The 21,242-nt window shown below is 32.7% G+C and overlaps 1 protein-coding gene across 1 annotated transcript; it reads right to left on the reverse strand.

Annotated features, from left to right (window-relative positions):
* Positions 1-3,558: 3,558 nt before the first annotated feature.
* LOC117210602 (sodium/potassium-transporting ATPase subunit beta-2-like) lies at positions 3,559-16,309 on the reverse strand. The gene is made up of 5 exons (XM_033453766.1): positions 15,841-16,309; positions 10,824-11,084; positions 10,027-10,208; positions 9,610-9,883; positions 3,559-9,537 (listed from the first exon to the last, which is right to left on the reverse strand). Exons 1-5 carry the CDS (start codon positions 15,965-15,967, stop codon positions 9,434-9,436), a joined length of 948 nt encoding a protein of 315 aa, XP_033309657.1. The 5' UTR covers positions 15,968-16,309; the 3' UTR covers positions 3,559-9,433.
* Between the last annotated feature and the right edge of the window lie 4,933 nt (positions 16,310-21,242).

A 21,242-nucleotide genomic window follows, 5' to 3' on the forward strand; every position in this document is an offset into this window, starting at 1 on the left:
ATTTTGTGAATCTTACAAGTTGAAAATTAAAAACACGTACTAGTGAATTTAATGCCATTAGATTACAACATACAACGTGCCTTATTTGCATAGATACGTATTAAAAAATATATCTATGTGAATAAAGGTACGGATTAAACATATTCTTTGATCAAATTTTTAGAAACTTCTAATAAGTAAAAAGGAAAATAATGTTTATATCGATTTCTCATTATAAGCGAAAGTAATCAAAGTTCAGTGGCGCGATCTATTGTTCAGTGTTCAGACTTAACGCAACTAGTTTTTAAGAGCAGGTGGTTTCTCTCAGATTATTCAGTTACTGTTCTACTTAAGGCTATTGCAACATGTACTTAAGTAAATTCGATTTCAGAACTTAAGTTTAAGCTTTTTACTTCTATAAACAAGAGCTTAAACGACTAATTATTATTGTTGCTATTATAAACAAACATAACAAACACGAACAAATGAAATATTTGTAACAGAAATGGAAAAACATTGAACTGATAAAATCCAATATTAAAAATGGGGAACCCAATATTAACACTAACCTTACCGGGCCCGGTCAAATCATCAGTTTCAAAATTTAATTTAAAATTGCACATTTATTGTTATTTCTTTTGTACATCTAACTTTATGTAAATTTCTATATTAACAAATATTGATAAATTGATTAATCAGGTAATATAAGAATGTACATAAAGTTGGGTCTGGCAAGATTAGTGTTAAATTAATTTTATTCCATTATGTTACTAATTACTAAATAGGTTAGTAAAAAAAATATTTCGGAATATTTATCAATTCACATTACTTGATAGTAACTGATTAATTTTTGTTGTTACATTTTTAATTTTTCTATTTTTTTGAATATTATACTTTTATTTAAATATTTAATTCAATATTATATTATACTCTTGCTAAATGTAAAAACTTTTTGTTACAAGCAACTAGTTAAAGAAATATGTTTTTTATTTACTTTAATGCGTCTTTTGAATTAAATATATTTGCAGCCTTTATTAAAACATGATCAGAAACGGCCATAATACTTAATGCTAATACACCTGTGTGACATAGTCATTGAGTAGCTATCGCAATAAAGAAGGCTGCGAAAACGATTTCCTCAACTTGATCGTCGTAAAACAAATTGGGGGCTAAGGTCAAACCTCGTGTGTGCGACCTTAGTGCCTGGTGGCAGCTCGTGTATGCGATTCACAGCACTTGTACTATTGGTAGTTACCTTCTCTCTCTTTTCGTCACTTGAGCCGCGCGCATGCACATAATGTGAGTCACACATGACGAGTAATCTGAATTAATCACATCCTGCCCACTGTGTCATTAATGTCATTGCCGTGTGTCGTCCGACTGAGAGAATCGGACAAAATAAACGAAAGAATCGCCTTAAATATCTAATCCTTCTATCAATGAATTCATTTTAAAAACAGACCCATCTGACATGGCACCTACAAACCAAACTTGCCGATTTATTGACTAGATTACTGGTAATTAATAATTCAAAGTATTTTACAAAATCCATGCGTATGTATAACGTAATATGTAACTATGTATACGCAAGTTTGCAGATATAAAAGCAATAATAATAATAATTATTATTATTGTCCTTTCGCGTTATTTTACTTTGTTACTTTTAACAGAGATATGACTTGAATTTGACAACTTGAAATTGATTTAAGAACAATCACTTTTTTACTTTATATTTAGAACCTATTATTGCATAAACTTGTTATTTCAATGTTATTTGCGACATTACCGACTTCGTATAGAATACGATTGCAGCGCTACTGGCGGTTGGAATTGAAATTAAATTTCAATTTATAAATATCGATTTTTGAATAAATTTAAATCATTGACAGACTGTAGAATAAACTTAACACGCAATTCTTTTTTATATCCTATCATTGACTAAGTACAGAATAAACATGGTAGACAGCAACGTGTTGTAGAAATTCAAGAATACTTGCAAGATAAAATTAGATAAATATGCCCCAGGCGAACATATTAACAACACATACGAACTTCACATAGCTTTGAAACGTGTCTGAACGTGTAGTTCAACTCTTTCACAAAAATAACAAAAATTGTTTCATGACTGAAATGTAGCAAAATATAAAATCTATTTCAATTATTTGTATATGGTAAATATAATAAATATATATGTTAAAAAATATATAAATATATAATATAGTAAATATAATAAAACTTGAATGAATTTATATTCTTAATAAACTATACAAATGTTCATAATTTAATCATATCACATATTAATTAAATGTCTGTTACACGTGAAAGAATAAGAAAACAATATAAAGGTATACGTACCTCTATCTCTGTTAAAATAAATTAAACGTTAACAAACCTTTTGCATTAAATATCTCTGAGTTGTCACAACGCCAATACATGACACTTTTTTCGAAGTCATCTGCGAACTCAATCAATCATTTGCAAACAAGCAAATTATAATCAAGCATTTAGAATTAATGTATAAAACTGAATTAATTGAGTCAAAATGAAGCAATAATCAAACTCAAATTTTGTTTGAAAAACTCATAACACAAGCCGTTGGTAACAGACAACCAGAGAAAATTTGAAATATTATAAAATTTCGCTAACGTAACAACATACTAAATAAGAACCTATTAGTTAACTAGTTAAACGAACCTGATAATAGTCGACTGATGACAATGGAATAGTGGTAGAAACATTACATAGTCGAAATTGTTTACTTCAAAGGACGATACATCTTGACACCACGCTTTCCAAGCAGTGGTATTCACTGCGATATTTAGTGACATTCGCGCCAAAACTTTGTCTAGCAGATTCCTGATTGGTTGGAGAGAAATGACTTTTCATTCGTTTACAGTTTAAAACCGCGCGCCACACACAAATTGAATAGGGAGATAAACGTTTCACGGTTTATGTTACGAAATATTTATTTTTCTTACTCTGTTTGTCTCTTATCGCGTGGTTATTAACAATTTTCTTCATATTAGGAACAAGAAATAATTATATGTGGCAATAAATCGATTAAATCACACGGAATCATCACTTAATTCCGTAAGTATAATTAAATATAATTTAGATAAGGTATTCTAGGAAAATCGGTTTTAACTTGTTTTTTAGCAGTATCAAAAAGTACACATAGGTGTAATACTTAGTTTCTTTAATATGTCAAGACTGACATAATGAAATAAACAATATTGATATTTTCAAGTTTTTAAATTAATAACTGCTATTTAGATTTGAAACAAGATATTGCTGTATATATTAATTTAAATGCCGTCATTTTTAGATACTATATTCTAAACCTATATATGTACAATAAGTAAATTATGTATGTAATAATTTTATGTAAAAATATTAAATAAAATAATTGAAAAAACCAAAACCGGTAATCTTTAAGAAAATTCGTATTATTTGTACAATAACTAGGTTAATTAGTTACTGCAATATTTTTATTATTAACAATATGATTATTATTTTCTTTGATCCATTTTATCGTAATTATGTTTAAAGAGTAATAATAAAATCAAAATATGAAAGGGCTTTTATACATTCTGTTTATTTTTCATAACACATTTCAAGCATAATGATATCAACAGCCATGCCATCTCGTCTTAAATTATTATTAAATATTCATGCTTAAAGATCTTGTCGCCGCGATTGAAGCGCTAGTTTCGAAATCAAAGGTGATATCGCAACGATATGGGATAGAAAGTTCGTACACATGAAAAGTTCTCGAAAGACAAATTTCTTAGAATACATATTGTTTGAAACTTTGGAATTTTTTCATAGTAGTCTGGGTGTTAATCTCTTTCTCGATAATTGCCATTAGCAACCACTGTTGTTTGCGATCGTTCTGATCGCTTTAAAGCTTTCTGAAGTTTGAATTAAATTTTCTTCTTTTTCATTTACAACACAAAGTCAACGAAAGAATCAAAGTAATCTTAAGTTTGTTACTATATTCCTTTTGCTTGCGATCATCGGTTATTTTCAGATCGATAGCAAAAACAAATTGCAGTCTATAGTAAATACCAATATTTCAAGGGTTCATAGCTTTGTGGATTATAAACCATCCGAGTTAAAACGATCGTTCAACATACTCGTTCCATCTCGTTCTATGATACTGACAGGTCTCTTGATAACTATATATTGGCGCAGATCATATTAGTATCAACGGTAATATTCTTAAACATCTAATAATCAATGTCGTCATAATGGATCTAAATACATAATTTTTCTTAATCGACAACAACAAATGTAGGTGTACGAAGACCCAAAGCAATATTCCAGAACGACAAAATTTATAATGATTTCGCACTATACTAAGTTCGAGTCTTCGTAGTCTACGGTAAAATCTTATTGATCGATACAGAAGAAATTCCTGCACCACAGCATAAGCGTCTATGGTGTTTTACATCTTCAGAATCATCTACTCCTTAAAGCAAGGAGTATTCGCTTCACTATTCTTTTACTTTATTTGTATTTTTGGTAACTATTTTCTTTTTTGATGTCGTAATATCACGTTCGGCTAACTTCTGTTGACGAACCTCTTCCCTATACATAAAAAGTCGCAAAGATGTGAAAAGTAGATGCAGTCATGGGTAATCGTATTATATTAACTACTAAAGAATATTAACGTGTTCGCACTAATTTCCTTTCCCGCGACATCAAGTCGCGATATCTTGTTTTAACGGCTGAAATTTATTTCAGCAAGATCAAAGCAGAAGTAGAGATTTCTTGGCTCCGCAGTCGTTCGACATTGCAAATGCTTGAACCTCGATATTTAACTATTTTAATTAAGCGTTAGCGCTAATAATAGGAAAATTCGAGTCGATTTTACAAAGCAATTGGTAATCGTTGAGTCAGAATCAGAGGGAAGTGGGGAACGTGAAGATAAATCTAACATTAAGAACCAACGACACGGTGTCCCGACACAGAAATTTGATGTCATGTTTTGTGATCATATATCTCATATATCACACATATTCGTTCGTTTTTTTATCGACTTCTCGACGAAATCCTAATGTAATTCTATATCGGTATTCCTCTCCATTTTTCTCACGTAATACACCCTTTTATATGCATTGATTTCAATTAATCTCGTGCCTAACTGAGCGGTTCCCAACGCATGTATATAACATAGATGAACCTTCAAATGTCTTGTAGATACATACACATATCAGATAATTTAACGAATAGTATTATAACCGGTATGCATGCATATATGCGTTATAATATACGAATCACACTTAGAATTAATTTGACTTATTCAGATTAATCGTCATAATTAGAATATTATTTTGTTATCGTTTTTTCCTCTGTTTTCCTTAGCGTTCACATTTCATACAATATCGCGAGTTCTGTCGAATTTTTACTAATGTGACCGGCTATTCAGGAATTACGTTAAAATCATCTTTAGTAATATTAACCTTATGTGTATTTATAATGTATATGTATATCATATAATTATCGTTACTTTAAATGTATATATAATTTTATAATATATACTCAATATATCTTTAAATGTATCTTAAAGCTTAAAATTCTGCCACTTTTTTCTTTTCATCAAAATTTTCATCTACTCTCATACGCATACGTCTCACGTACATAATTCGTCACATACTTAAAGCGCTAATTGTGTTAACGATTATCACACAGGAAACATGTTCCAAATAGAATCCGGAGAATAAACATAGCTTGCAGGATAGTGCAGGATTGTTCTCGTTGAAATTCCACCATTTGGTTTCGAGAAACGGGCGTTCGGTTACGGCAAGCTAAGAAACTTTAAGCATGATTACTAATAATCCCACCGAACCTGATTCATGGCTAGTAGTTTTCTTCGGTATCAAGCTTTTCCCGGCTCTCTTTCAACTCTCTTTTTTCTTGTTCACGCTTGCGTGAAACGTAATCTATATACTTTAACAACAGATGTTCATTATTAGAAACAGCTCATTCACAATGATGAATATACATATATAATCGTTCTCGATCAGTGCACTGGATACAAGTGTAATAATTCCTATTAGTACTTTATACCATCAACGCATAATTCATCATCGTTTTCATTATCATCGGTACCTTCGTCTTTTTTCCATTAGTACGTTCTCATTTTCATTCCATTTTCTTTTCCGCCTGCCTCATCCTTCCTTCCTTTTTTTTTTTTTCTTAAAAGTTAATAGTGTCGTCGACGATTAATCTATATTAAGTTTTTTCTCATATCTCAATATGGCTCCGGACGAGGACTCAAAAATTAACGATAATAGTAATAATGGTAATAGTAGTAATAATAATAATGATAATGATAATGATGAGAATAATAATAATTAATATTAATGACGATAATAATTATAATAATAATAATAATACTAATGGTAATTAATAATCGTACGTTACGTCGATTAATAAATAGCAATAAAATTATTGATCTTGTTTTTGGCAGCGCTCACATTCGAAGTCGCCGCCCGTTCGGATCGCCTCATCTATAGCCTTTGTACTATCTTTTCGTCCATATAATCAAGAGCGATCGATCCTTTTCTACGCTTTCATCGAGAATTTAATGAAGGAAATTTTCTTTTAATTCTATAGTACCGATCGCTTATGCTATCACGGTCGATTATTTTCATATAAATCGATAATTTCCAGTTAAAATAGGATTGCCATTTCGCCAATCCCAAAGAAAGATCATCGGTATGAGAATCGGTTAACTATAGCTTAATCGTTTTACGCAGTATACAACACGCAGGTAAAACAATGTAAAATGCAACGGAATCTAAAAATTTGTATATAATAGATAACAGATCATATAATGGCAGTATAACTTTGGTAGTGAATGTATAAGCGTTTGCAAACAATTAAAACGAGGGATAATGTTCCTCGTCGTTTGATTAAGATTAAATTCACGACGTAAGCACGTCCCGTCGTAATTCGAATAAGTATCATAAACCGTCAAGAATCTCAGATGCACCAGGGCGACGACCACCGCGCAAACGCTGTCCTCCGAAAAACGAACAAGCTCTCGGAACAACCAGCTTTGCTTCTAAATTTAAGCCATGAAGAATGGAGATCAGATGACAGACATTCGATTTCGTTTACATTAAGTACATACCATTATCGTTGGTTGCTATAAAGAAAAATAGAAAAATAGGAATATCAGATGTAAAATTGCAATTTACAAAGCAAAGGAAATATCGATACGATCAAGTATCGGTTGAAATACAAAAAATCATCTTAGCGAGATGAAAAAAGAGAGAAAGAAAAATAAACTCCTCGCAAAATGGTAAAATCATCACATAGGAGAATATAAATAGATAGAATATTAAGTAGCAAAGAAAATGAAGTACTATCGAAATAGAACACAATTCCTCTGATCTCCAGACTATAGGATACAACCTATCGACTATACGATTGCGTGGACTAGCACTAGATATTATCATGCGGTACAATATAATCATAAATACATATTCCATACGGTGTTGTACGATTATCACTAGGCTGATTAAACTTTCCCGTGCAAACAGCGCGCTGTTTCTCGACAAATCGAAATCCAACAAAATTTTGGTATCTTCCACTCTTATTTGCTTCGAATCTTGTATCTATGTACATTTATTAACGTTAATGGCGGTAACTGCCGAATTTGTTATTTTCGCTTTCCAAAGTTCTTTCACTTTTCGGAAGATTTGAGCAATTCGACTAAAATTCAGTTTTTCCTCTAAGTATACGAAAGAAAAAAGAACACACAACGAAACATATCGATTGCTTTCATTCAATAGTTTTGTATTAGCCTTTCGATAATGAAAGGTAATAACTATCATTATTATTTTTTCTCTTGATCGTTTGATTGATTTTATTTCTATTTTATTAATACTTTCCATTAATACTAATTAATAACTAAAATATTAATACTAATTACTACTTTACGTTACCACCATTAATTATATCCACTTTATACAACACAGCGTAATCTACCTGCGTACTGGCGGAACTTCAAATTAAAATCCAAGGATGACCTGTTTTTCATTAATTAAATTAGAAGTTTTATTTATAATTGCTTCACGCGCTCTTGCTAACAGTTCGCAATATTATTCCCTCGTTCGAAATAATAAAATAGAAATCTATTACAAAGCTAGTAAAAATTGGAGGATTTCCAATCAAAAGTTCCACCGCACGAAACCTTCGGTAACAATGCAATCGTTCTCACCAAGTCAATTAATTGGTTTCCTGCTGTTTCGTTTCGACGAGTTCGTTGACAAATTCGCATGAAACAGACTCTCTTCCCTTCGACTTGTCTCTATTAGCTTTTGTGTATGCGTGTGCGCGTGCGCGCGTGTATATGAATTTCGATTATTTCAGACATCCCTCACCTTTCATCCCGAAACGACGGAACTTTCGATCGAGATTCGCCGAGAGCCGCGTCCGAGAGCTTCTTCGTGGAATTCGAAATCAAAAGTTCCACCGTGCCGGGTGCACCGTACCGACGGGCATAAAGACACTAACATTTTCTTGTTTTTCTGTTTAATACGTCTACGTGGCACGAACTAAGGGTATCAATTATCCTCGGTGTACCCTACACGTTAGCGAATCTCGTTGACTAGGCGAATATCAATATAACTTCGAGAGAGAAAAAAAAGAGAAAAAAAACATTACACGTGCGTTAAAGCCCGCAACGAGACCAAGAAATTAGCAGACGACGAAAAGCGAAAAATTCGCAAAAGGGGCAAAAAAGTAAGGGAAACCTCTTACGCGCTCCAACTGATATCCCGAACGATATTTAGATCACGATGGTACGACCACTCCTCTTCGCCCCCGATAAAAAGAAGTGATACCGCCGCGGTTTTTGTGCAGAATTTTTCCGCTAAACTGTTTTTTTTTTTTGTGCATCCTGATACATACGCGCATATGCGTACGTATATATACATACATATATATATATAGATATATAGTTTGTACATAGCCAATTTCACTGGTCCGTTTTGTGATCCTATAATAAAATGCTTTTACCTTTGTGGAAGCGACGACGACGGAAACACGCGGCGTTTTATGAAAAATCTCTGTACGTTGAGTGAAACGAACACGTGTAACGGTGTTTTTGAAGAACGGTCCTTCATAATGAGAGTGAGTAGCGCGATTTGTGTGAAAAAACGACAGTAGCTATTATCGCATGGTGTTGCAATGAAGAGAATCACGACGAAGATGAAGATGATGAGAAATGATCGGTGAATCTCTGAAAGATCTACGTTACAACGACGAGAAAATACGCGGCTAGAGCGGTATCGTCGGCAGAGAAAACCGGAGGGAAGAAGGAGTGGTCACGATGCGCCAGCGAGATTGATTAAAAAAGAAATTTCTTTTATTCTCCTTCCTCCTATATTTTCTTGGACGCAGTTGGTAGTGATCTTGCAAAAGGTGGCGAGTACGATGCTTAATCCACCATCAGTTCGAAATGTACCGAACCACGCCTCTCGAATCTGTCGTGAATGATATTGTGCGCCCAAGCTTTACATTCGATATTGATCAACACACCGTCTGAAAATTAACGGAATATTCAAAATCCTTTAAAGATTATAGGCATGTTATTGCGATTTAATGGTAACTCACATTTAGGCTTTTCGAAGAAGACAGCTACCAGGGGACTAAGGTATCCAGGGGTATTTGTGAACGGGAAATAGTATCCAGGAAAACCACGACGTGGAATATATTGAATGGCACCCATGTTCTCAACATCTGCGGGATTTTCACCGGAACATGACACCCACACGGTATCCAATCTGTTAGCGTGTTCCTCTTGCTTGATGTGTTCTTGAAGATCGGTTGGCATTGTGTTCGGCAGATTTTTCGTGTCATTATAATATTCGGGTTTCCAGCCGAAAATCTAAAGCATTAGAATTATTAATATTTCTCCTAATAAAAATAACGCTTGCCAAATCTCTCGGATTTTTAATACTACATAATTTAATAAGAACAATCACTCTATATGTATAATAATATCGTAGTAACGTTTTTAATATCACGTACCTTGTTCAACTTGAGGAAAATGCAAGGAGCAGATTTGTTGTATCCATATTTGTGTTTCTTCGTACACTGTCCCCACGTGGTCATGTCTACGTCGCAGACTTTGCCGGCTGCTGGTGGTTTGCCATAGTCGCACATCATCCTCTTCTGGGCACCATTTGTAGAGGTAGCAGGTTTTTGGTATTCTAAACAGATTCAAAATTAATTTTTTATTTAATTATCACGGAGACTCATTAATCCTAGGACACCCAAGGAGGTGAAGGAACACATCAAGATATCGATTTGAATTTTGTTTCTTATTTTGGTAAAATTTTTCTGAAAGTTATTTCTAATTTTGTATACCGTACCTAATTACGCGTTCTATATTTTACTCCCAAATACATACATGATTATATATTGTAGAATATAAAAAAACCGAAACTCTGATCCAAAGATTGTTCCCACCTTGACCGGATTTAACGGGTTCTTGACGTAATTGGCTCGTTAGGACAAAGACTGTTTTCTCGCTTATCGGTTAATATTAGCGTCGTAATAGATCTATGGAAATAGCATTACTGAACATCTATATCTAGTAAATATTTTATTAACGATGCAAGATAATGTAATGTTATTACTTCTGCTTTCAAATAATAAAGTACTCTAAGAAATACGTTATATTCAACTGCATAAATTTTAATTGATAGAGTTAATCTTAGCAGAATAATTATTTCAAATTTATGAGTACAAAATTTTTGTTTGGTATCTTGTGTTATGTAAAAAAAAAAAAAAAAATTAAGAACCAGAATTGAGAAATAGATTACCTTCGAGGAACTTATCCAATTCTCTGGTCCAATGTAAGAAATTGCCTTCGTCACTTGCTTTGTACCAAATTAAGGTACTTTCAACATTGCTTGAAGGAGGCATAGGCCTAAAACCAAGTCCGGGGTTGCTTCCGATCAAGGAATTGTCCAATTGCCATTTCGGTGCATTCGGGTCTAACGTCTGGTAGAAAACAGTTAACATCGCTCCGAAGAAACTAGCCAGTACCGCATAAAAAATGACGTAGAATAACAAGATTTTGGCTGCAATCGAAAAATAAAAGATTGTTAGTTTTTTGAAATTATGTACATATTCTCTAAATATCGATTATCTTCTAAATTACTCCATAATAATTTTACTTTAACTATTATCCGACCATTTAAATCATATACGGAAATCAGTATAGTGAATTGATCTTTCCTTTGAGATAAAAGCAGTATGTGCGCAAAAGATCTCCGTAGTCGATTGAAAAACAACTTGAAGTACGACGAAGTATAAGAACGTAGATCTCGGACACTTTAGCCAATTAAAGCAAGGCAAATGTTTTATTGTAATAATTCCTTTTGTGGATACGCACAGCAACTGAACTCTACAACACTGAGACAATTATGATCCGAGATCTAATTGGCCTGAATTGGTATTGAGTAAGCAATGCTGCGAGTTTACAATAAGAATCATTGATGAATATCCATTTCAAGCAATTTATTTTCAAAGAATCATAACACATATCTATACTTGCATCGGATTGCAAACGTTGTAAAAGATTATTCGAAGAACTATATAGTAACCTTCTGTTAAATTATATTTAGTAAATAAATTTATCGAGTATTTTGTCATTAAAGGAATATTAATACTATAATTAAATCTTACATCGATCCCATATATTTAATGTTTTCCTCTAGTCAATGTCCCTATTTTTGTAATAATCGGCAATTAAATTTAATTTAGTTAAATTTAATTTGTCCACAAGGTTAAACGAAGTTGTAGTTCCACTTGGCACTGCACCAAATTTTAGTATAAAACCCAGTGAAGCATCCTGTTTCTATAATACAATATATTGATATCATTTTATTTATATTCATATTTCTCTTTTTAATGCCATATAATATATTTTCTTGATTACATCTTTATTTCTTTTTATACGGTGGAAACCAAACGTTTCTAACAATCCGTGCATTTTGCATTTACACGGTAGAATTTTATGCACAAAAATAGGATGACATCTCACAGAAGAATTTTAATACTAACAACTAGAATTCCCTTACATAGTATAAGAAAACCAAAGTAGGTTATTGATCCCCCTAGTCATAGTTCTCTACGTTCTACCAATATTCGTATCGTAGAATTACGTATTATTACGTTAAACTGGTTGCTTTTATTTCGTCCTCATTTAAGGAAGACGTCCTCCGCTGATCATGTTAACGTTACGTACATATCTCCAGTAGTTTTATAAAAAATTATTAACAAACGATAAAGAAATTTTAAATTAGGAACTAAGATTTTCTTCAATACTCCAATAGTTTGTTTTTCATCCCTCCAGAACGCAATTCATTCGTTTAAAGACAATTTGCAAACGCGCTAAACAAATCTGGAAGATTTAAATAAGGAATAGGATTGACATAATATCTTCGACGCAAATCGGTTTCTTTCGATACAAATTTTACAAAGAAATCTTGTTCCCTGTGACAACTCTATTTCCTTGTTTCCGGTGTAGGTGTATCGATAGTAAATACTGTAAAGACTGACATTTTCTGTATAGAAATTCGAACGTAGGTGCAACAATATCAATGACCTACTTCATGAAAGAACCGTGATGGCTTCTAAGTTTGTAGCGCCGCCGCGTTCCGCATACGAAGTGATCGATATCTCAAAAAAACCGTGAAAATGTTACGTTACTACAGCAACCGCAATAGTGTGTCGTATTTGGACGAAAAGATAATATCGTTTGATCTACTTTTTATCCAGAAACCTACTTTCAAGAATGCATTTTGAATCTTATTCATCGGATATATGTACCATCCTGTTCTGTATTTCTTGAGGCAAATTATAAAACGTTTAGAATTTTATACAAAATTATTATCATGCGATTTACTCGTACAATCCCACTTATTTAGAAGCCGGAATTTTCCGATACTTTTATCTATATTTATTAGATTAACACACCCCTAAATGAAATCAATGCAATCATTTAAATTCACAAGCTCGAAGAAGCACCTCATGTTGCAATGATGAATTCTAGATTCTACTGAAATATCATTTGTTATTAACTTGTTCAAGATACAATTGAAAACTGCATTCGTATTATTGCATAATGGTATAATATTCGTGTCATGTTTTTCACATTGTTGAGTACATAATTTGAAACACCATAAATAATGTAAATGTTAATCAAGAGTATTTGTTAATACGAAATAAAGTATTCAATCATTCGTAGGATACTCAAATATTCAAATATAATTAAATATTTGAAAAATATTATTTATGATCTTCTATACAGTTTGTATTCTATTTCCTTAGCTAGTAGATCGAATAACAAAGTTCATTAAAAGTTAAAATGAGACGCAAGCGAACCGTATAAAATCAGAGCAAGCTATTCCTACAGAATGGTAAGAACGCTGGATTGTATTGATTTTGGTGGAAGTCGATCAACTTCAGGAGAAGAAGAGGGGACAAAAGACAGTGGAGCATAGAAAGAATATAGCTCGCAAAGGCGAATAGATAAGCTGCTTTAAGTATGCTAACACAATAACACAACGACCGACCGAATTGCCTCGTTAATGCAAGAAAATGGCAAAATCAGTGAATGTCAAGAAGTTTACAAAAAAGATTTCCGAAATTTATGCGATATATATAACCAAATGATAATATCGAGTACGAATCACAATAATATTTGCTCACTGTAACGAAGCTTCTTTAATCACGGAAAGATTTAAATAAACAATTCGATTTTTAAACCTAACTCCCACAACATACTTCAACGAGCAAATCCTATAATTTATTACTAACTTGGCTTGTTTCTTAAAAAAGGTGCACACACTTTAAAAAGATTATAACTTTGTGTATCGAATTGAAAATTATTAGTCGATTAAAGAAATTATTAAGAATTTATTATACATAGACAAATGTAAAAAATGTAAAAAATAAATATAAAAACTATGATCCAATGATCTGTGCAACAATTTTATTACAGATCGATTTTGTAATAGAAATTTTGAAGAAATATGCTAACGATAAGATGTATCGGAGTGAAACTAAAATAACTTTTATGTAGAATAATAATTCTTGTATACAATAGAAGAAGTTTACTTATTTAAATGTTAGTTTGTCAGCTTGGACAAGAACATAAATATATTATACGTTGTATAAAATGGAATGATTACATTATATGACATTGTCTGACTATATCTATGGCCATGACCAAATTTATTATGAGTGCTTTACAATTAGTAGTAATTACAATTCTACAGTGTACAATAAACCTAGTTTCCAAATAGAATCATTTTCTTCTCCTATCTATTAAATTTCGCTTATATCTAATGTTTGCAACCTTCTGTCGATTGTTTTGTAATTTTGCAAAAACAATTGTTTTAATTTTTTCGTCTTCTTTTTTTGCTGATTAAAAGATCAGTCATTGAATATATTATCTAGAATACCGAAATATTGGATCATCATCGACCAAATCTCGCAATTGTATTACATAACATGACAGACACGATACATGGAGAATTCGTTTGTTGCGTCGTCCGGTAGTATCCCACGGAATTGTCATAATCGTTGTAATTGCATCAAATATAATATTTTAGATTAACAGTATATTTATATAATTGAGTAATAAATTAAAGAAAATATAAAGAACAAATGAAAGAATATAAATCTATAATATCTAAGTACCGTATTATGCACTCTAGAGGTAGTTTTAGTATTTTTGTCCTCCCATCCCAAATCCCAAATCGGGATACAACATATTTTTCACTTAGAATTAACAAAGAAATAAATTTTTCTAACGTTAGGCTCAAAAATTAGGAACACTCTTTAACCCTATGCCTTTCCTCTTATACGTATTACATCATACATATTACAAAAGATAAAAGTAGGACGATGAAAATCGTGAGGTTGCCGCCCCTCCATACGTTACTTTTAAAGATCCAATTGAGAATCTTTTAATACGCTAGAAGGATAATGTGGAAACGGTGAAAAAGCCAGCTTTGTCAGAACAGGATACGTTTTAGATAAAACAAGAAGTTTACAATTCGACATTTTCATTTAAATACCTGATTTCTGTCGCATCAAAGAACCGTGTATGATTATTTTGACAGAATAGCAAAGAACGTTTCTTTCATGAAAGAAGTGAACAATCAATCATTTCAAGTTATTTTATTCATGATAGAAATAAGTTTTCATAGTAGATTAAGTATAGCTTTGAAATATTTCACTGAGGAAAAGTAGAGGAAAGGAATGAATGTTCTAGTTTAATGATATCAACGTTATCAAAGAGAAATCGATTAAACTACGATCAGAACGGTTTTATTCGTTTGAATGCAGCACGAAAGTTCTTTCTAGATATATAACACCGTTACTGATCTGCAGTGCGCGTGTACATTGCGTCGCTTTACGTCAGGAACTATAGGGTTACGATTAAATGTCAATCGGGATATTCAAGTTCTGACCTTTGACGATACGTTTTAGGGAATTTTCCGGAATGATCTTTGACAATACTACAGACGAATTATCCGATGAACTCGACAAATAAATCTACGCATGAAATCTAGCATTACCATTACTATCCTTCGGTCGAAGGAAATCTTAATTTTATCTCGGGGGAGAGACTCGAAAACGCGATCGAAACGTATTTGTCAATAAGAATTACGTAATTTTCCAAAATTGTTTAAAAAGACAAGATGAAATTCGCGGCCTGACGCTCAATTCGATTTCAATTTGAGAGTGCAAGCACGTAATAAATTTTTCGAAAAAATAGAAAGAATGAGAAAGAAATGAAATATGTTTGATACGAAAACTTACCCCAACTAGCGCCTGTGCGCCCCAGGAACTGTCCAGTCTCGGAGTTCCATAAAAAGACCCTAAAACCCTCCCATTTACCAAGCTTCGGTGGCGGAGTATAATACTGTTCGACTTTTTTACCCTCCATTCTGATCGGTTAAACGAAAAAATGGAGAGAACTGCCGCAGATCTCTCCCGCGAATCACCACGAACGAACAAGGAGGACGTGCGTGAATCCTTTTCTCGGCCGGCTCTGCTGCTCCTTCTGCTAATCTTGTTCTTCGTCTTCTGGTGGAACAGTGCCGCGATCGAACAGTTCCGCGGGCGAGGACGCAAAGGAAGGAAGGGTCGATTCGTGCCCTCGTCTGGAGCTACTGTTCTCGGGCGCTCTCGTCCGGCCAAGGGATGAATATTGAGCGATCGAACCCAGGCTGGCCCGAGCTTTTCAGGCCGTCCCCTCCTTCTCTCGTTCTCGTTTCGTCGACTCCCTTCCTCTCTTTCCCTCTCTGTTTCTCCAGCGGAGCGCGCTTTCTCACTGCCGCGGAAGCGCTACCCTTTACCACCGCGTCGACGAAATCGCGCAGTCGCGTCAATACGCACCCCCTAGCCTCCTCTCTTAACTATATCACGACCAGGTGGCAGTACTGGCAATGGTCACGGGCTCGTTTGATCCTTCTCGCTCCGACTCGCCTTTTTATTGCCCGTTCTCTCGTTCGTCGATTCAATCGACCCCGCTGCGTGACACGGCGACTCCTCGCGCCACGGAGCTTATGCGATCCCTACAATAGATACCGGAGAAAATGATTCTCTCTCCTCTCTCGAGGTCCATCTACTTCGATCTTCTTTTTCTACTTCGACCCTTCGAACACGTTCCGACAGATAGATGGACATGGAATAGTTCGGTTAGTCAGACGAGAGTATTCTGCAAAAAGGGATACGTGCAGATATGTAGGATAAAACAGAATTAAAAACAGAGTTAGAAGTATAGGAATAAATATGACGAGGGAAAAATAGATGGGATGTTTCGGTATGCGTCTGATTGCGATGGAATGCCACGAGAGAATGACCAGACATTAAAGTATTTTGTACAGCTTCCTGTCGTCCTTATCTCGTTCATAGCATAATCGTTCAACTACCGTTTTATACGCGTCCCTGATGCGATATAGGCATTCTTCTGTATTTAATATCTCCGATTACATTGTCAGACTTCTCAAACGTGATTATCGTTTCTTCATCACGCCCTTGCAACTTCGATTCGATCACATGCCGAAATAATAGTTAAAGTCAAGGATATCTGACATCGTTCTACAACACGCGGATTATGTATCTGCGGGGAACATACATACGTATAATGGAATTATGTATTCATTATTCGAACAAAACATTTTTCCAGTATCGTTTATTCAATTAATTCATATCACAACATATGCAGGATCTTGTGTAATAATTTAACGAACTTCTCCGGATGCGCCACACCACATCCGTGTAGATGTCGATAACGCGTAATGGATACAAGCATATTAAGTATTATTATAACTGAAACAAATCATTTATTACGATATATATAATATATATATATATATGAAATCATTCGTTACGATATGCTTATAATAAAACCTTAACACAAACATATTGCACGAATTACATTCAATATAAGATATACGTCCCTAGATAAAATTGATCTAATTTTTTCTGTTATTATCGTTTGTAGTGCCTCATTTAATCCATTTACATAGTTTTACAAAAGTTTGTCCTAATATGGAAAAATCAAGGATATGAAAACATAATAGTAAAAATGTCTACGTAACGCAAAATAAATAAAAATCTATTTTATGTAGAACTATAATGCGGTATCTATACCGCTTAGTTTACCATACATGCACATTCTTACATAACGGAAGTCCTGTGGATCGATTGTACTGGAAATGTCGAATTTAACAAATTTCAGCAAAGAAATCCAACATACGTATGTACGTATATTCATACGAATTTTCTACCTTTTATCAATCGTAATTTAAATAGGTGGTCATAATATTTAAATAGAAAAGAACAAAATATGTTGTTAAAAGAACAAAATTGCTTATTATATTCCCTCTTCGATTGCACAAACACGGCAAGCTGTAAAAATAATGTTTTGCAATGAAACAAATGTAGGTTATCAAAACAACTTGAATCGTTAGTTATTTAATAATTATTATGCGGAATATTTTATTAGTTTTACTTTTAACGACATTAAAAAATACATTTAATTTATTTTTATTTACTTCAATTCATTTGTATTACAAATTACTATAATTTTTGTCTACAGCACACAATATGTAATTATCGTTATATATTACCCATCCGGCAAATGCAATGCATCGGATCACTTCGTTTAACTTTCTAAGAAAGATTTAGACCTTTTACAATTAGATTCTTTCTTTTTATTTCTTTTTTTTTTTTGTGGATTCGCTCCTGCTGTGTGAACATTATATAGAAGTCTCAAGAAATGTATGTATGTATATAAAAAAGCAACATTTTTATAAAGTTTACTTCAACGTATCTTTTAAAATAATAATCTTGGCGTATCTTGTACTATTCAATCGAATCTGAATTTAAACTATATTATACTTTATACAAACGAATTAAGCGGTGCATCTATAATTAAATGCTAGATTCTCATCACATTTTTCAGAATAGACTAAGAGTATACTTTAACCAGTTTCTCGATTTATTTACAAATGGCATTACGTCCTATCGTGTCTTATAATCGCATGTTAGTAAAGAAATCATGTGTATTAAACAATGTTACTGTTCAAAGAGTTACAAATTTGATAATAATTGTCGGTAATATCGCAAAGTAATCGTAACTGCTCTACAGAAGCGTGTCTATTTACACAGCTTTTCTTTGTACTATCGCATATAAATGAAAGTACAATTTCATAAGACGCTCGTATCCTAAACACAACGGCTAAAAGTGTAGACGGATTGGTTGGTAACGTTTTTTATTAAATATTTCATTACAGGAGGTTAAAATATTTATAATGCATTCAAATAACAGAATTTACAAATATATCTCAATATTTCCATATATGTATGTATATATATAATGTGTATATACACATCACATATTTGTATGTAAATCTTCTTTCCCCTATCACGCTATATATCATACATACTTACGTATCATACATTCTTCCTCTTTCGCACCGATTCTTATGTACATGACGTAGAGCGGCACACACCCTCGTACAGATTTTTTTTCATTTTCAAATTTGTTGTTTTTTTGTGTGTTTTGACCCATTACACTTTTTATGGTACCACAATAACAGTATTACTTGTCGAAAAATTTGATCCTTTCACATCAGCGACCGACTACAAAAACCGAATGAGTTTCACTTTTGCACAGAATGCCTCCTAAATTTTTTTGTATTTTTCTATTTCTTTGTATTCTTCTTTAAATAATAATAATTACACTTATACATTAACCGTTAAGCAGCACGCTTTACCCCGCTTGATTCATTTTTTCACAATTTCCGTCTTTTTCTCGTTCCTATTTCTTTGAAATGGCAACTCTCATCCATAATGTATCGCGTTTTGTGTTTCACGCTATTTTTCTATCCACTTTTTTTTTTACTTTTTATATTTTATTTTCGTTCTCGTCCAAAGCACGTATTGTCTTCGTAAGTCTCGGTAGTCGGGCAAACTTTTCGAATCATCGATCACCTCATGCAAACATTATTGTATAACGAGCATCGGTCACAAAACGCAGCAAATGTACATACATCGTAATTGTAAGCGCTTTTTAAGTCACTATGCCGACGGTATCTTGATATATGTCTGCATATACACGTATATGTGGGTATTTCTGTTTGTACAATAGATGTACCTGTATGTGTATTTCGTTAGATTTTTTTTCATTTCTACCTCCTCTGTTAACTTTCTCTGTACAATCTTAACCGCTGCCCAATTACACCCCTGTATGTCCAAAAATATTTGACAAAAAAAGATACACATGGCTCTAGTCTTTTTTTACATTCTTTTTTCACTTTTTATAATTCCACTTGAGTACAACCTATTTTATTCAATTAACATTAGAGATGTAAAGTGTCGAGAAAGTTTTTTTAAAATTTCATTACGATATGAAATATACGTGTTGCATTTTTTTTTTTAATATACCAGAAACGCAAGCTTTAAGACGTTTGAACTGCTTTTCATAATACAAGATGGCTAATTACTTGTACTTTATAATTTATTGTTACCATTAGTCTAATTTCATCAATAAACTCGTATAGGAAAGAGAAAAGATAATCGTGAGTTCTAACTGAAGCGAAAAGAAACACACCTAGGAACAGTAGCTAGAAGTGCTAATAGAGATTAGTAACACAAACAGTTATTGCTGAAACTAAGAATTAAAGTATGAGATAATAATTATTATAGAAAACAACCAAAATTACGTATTAAAGATGTACAACAATATCCGAGTCAATGTTTTTGCCGTTTTTGTTTTTTTAACTTTTTTTCCTTCGTTTTTCCCTTTTTTTTAAATATTTGTCTGCATTTCCTAAAAACAAAAGGAGTTCTCATTTGAAAAATGATCAAATCTTTCCAGAAAGTTTACATCTCTATTATGTATATATATATATATATGTAGTAATATATATATATATATATATACATATATACATATTATATATAATATATACACATATATAATATATAATATATATACATATAATTTATCATTAATATAATTATTATAATTAATACTAATATTATCGTTTTATTGTAATTACTACTACTAATCTCTCACGCTCTTGCTCTACGGCTTCTGTTCAAGTGATATGATTCTTTGACTTTTTGATTCTTTTCCGTATAATACTGATTTGATCAAGAGCATTTGAACTTTTTTTCAAACTTGAACAACATAACGCACTTATTGCATCAAGCACAATTTTTTTAGTGGTTTCTTTCTGCCACTTATGTACATGTTTCATTAATTTAAATGCGTACTTAACGGTACTTGTTAAACAAAGGAGTCTTGATTCAAAGCAGACAGCCTCCTACAATGATATAGCTAATGAAACTAATTCCTTACCGTTTCACGACGATGATTAATTATTATCAACAACAATATTCTTAAGAAAATTCAAATAAGAACAAAAATTAGGAGATACATATTTTCCATAAAATTTTCAATCGCTTCAACCGAACATATCAAACTGATGAAATACATTAAAATGAATGTAGTCGATGCAATGAAAACGACAATTCCTTGGTTACATTCTTTATAATAGAATTTTTTGTTAAATAACTACGTAATATATTATGTCATTAAATATGACATTATTGCTAAAACGATCCTTCTCTTTTATATATAATTGCAGATTAGCAACAAAATTACAGAACTCCCTTATTGCTGCTTACAACACTAATACTATACA

Source organism: Bombus bifarius, unplaced genomic scaffold (assembly GCF_011952205.1).
Source record: "Bombus bifarius isolate JDL3187 unplaced genomic scaffold, Bbif_JDL3187 scf7180000008208, whole genome shotgun sequence".
In the NCBI taxonomy this organism is placed as follows: Eukaryota; Metazoa; Arthropoda; class Insecta; order Hymenoptera; family Apidae; genus Bombus; species Bombus bifarius.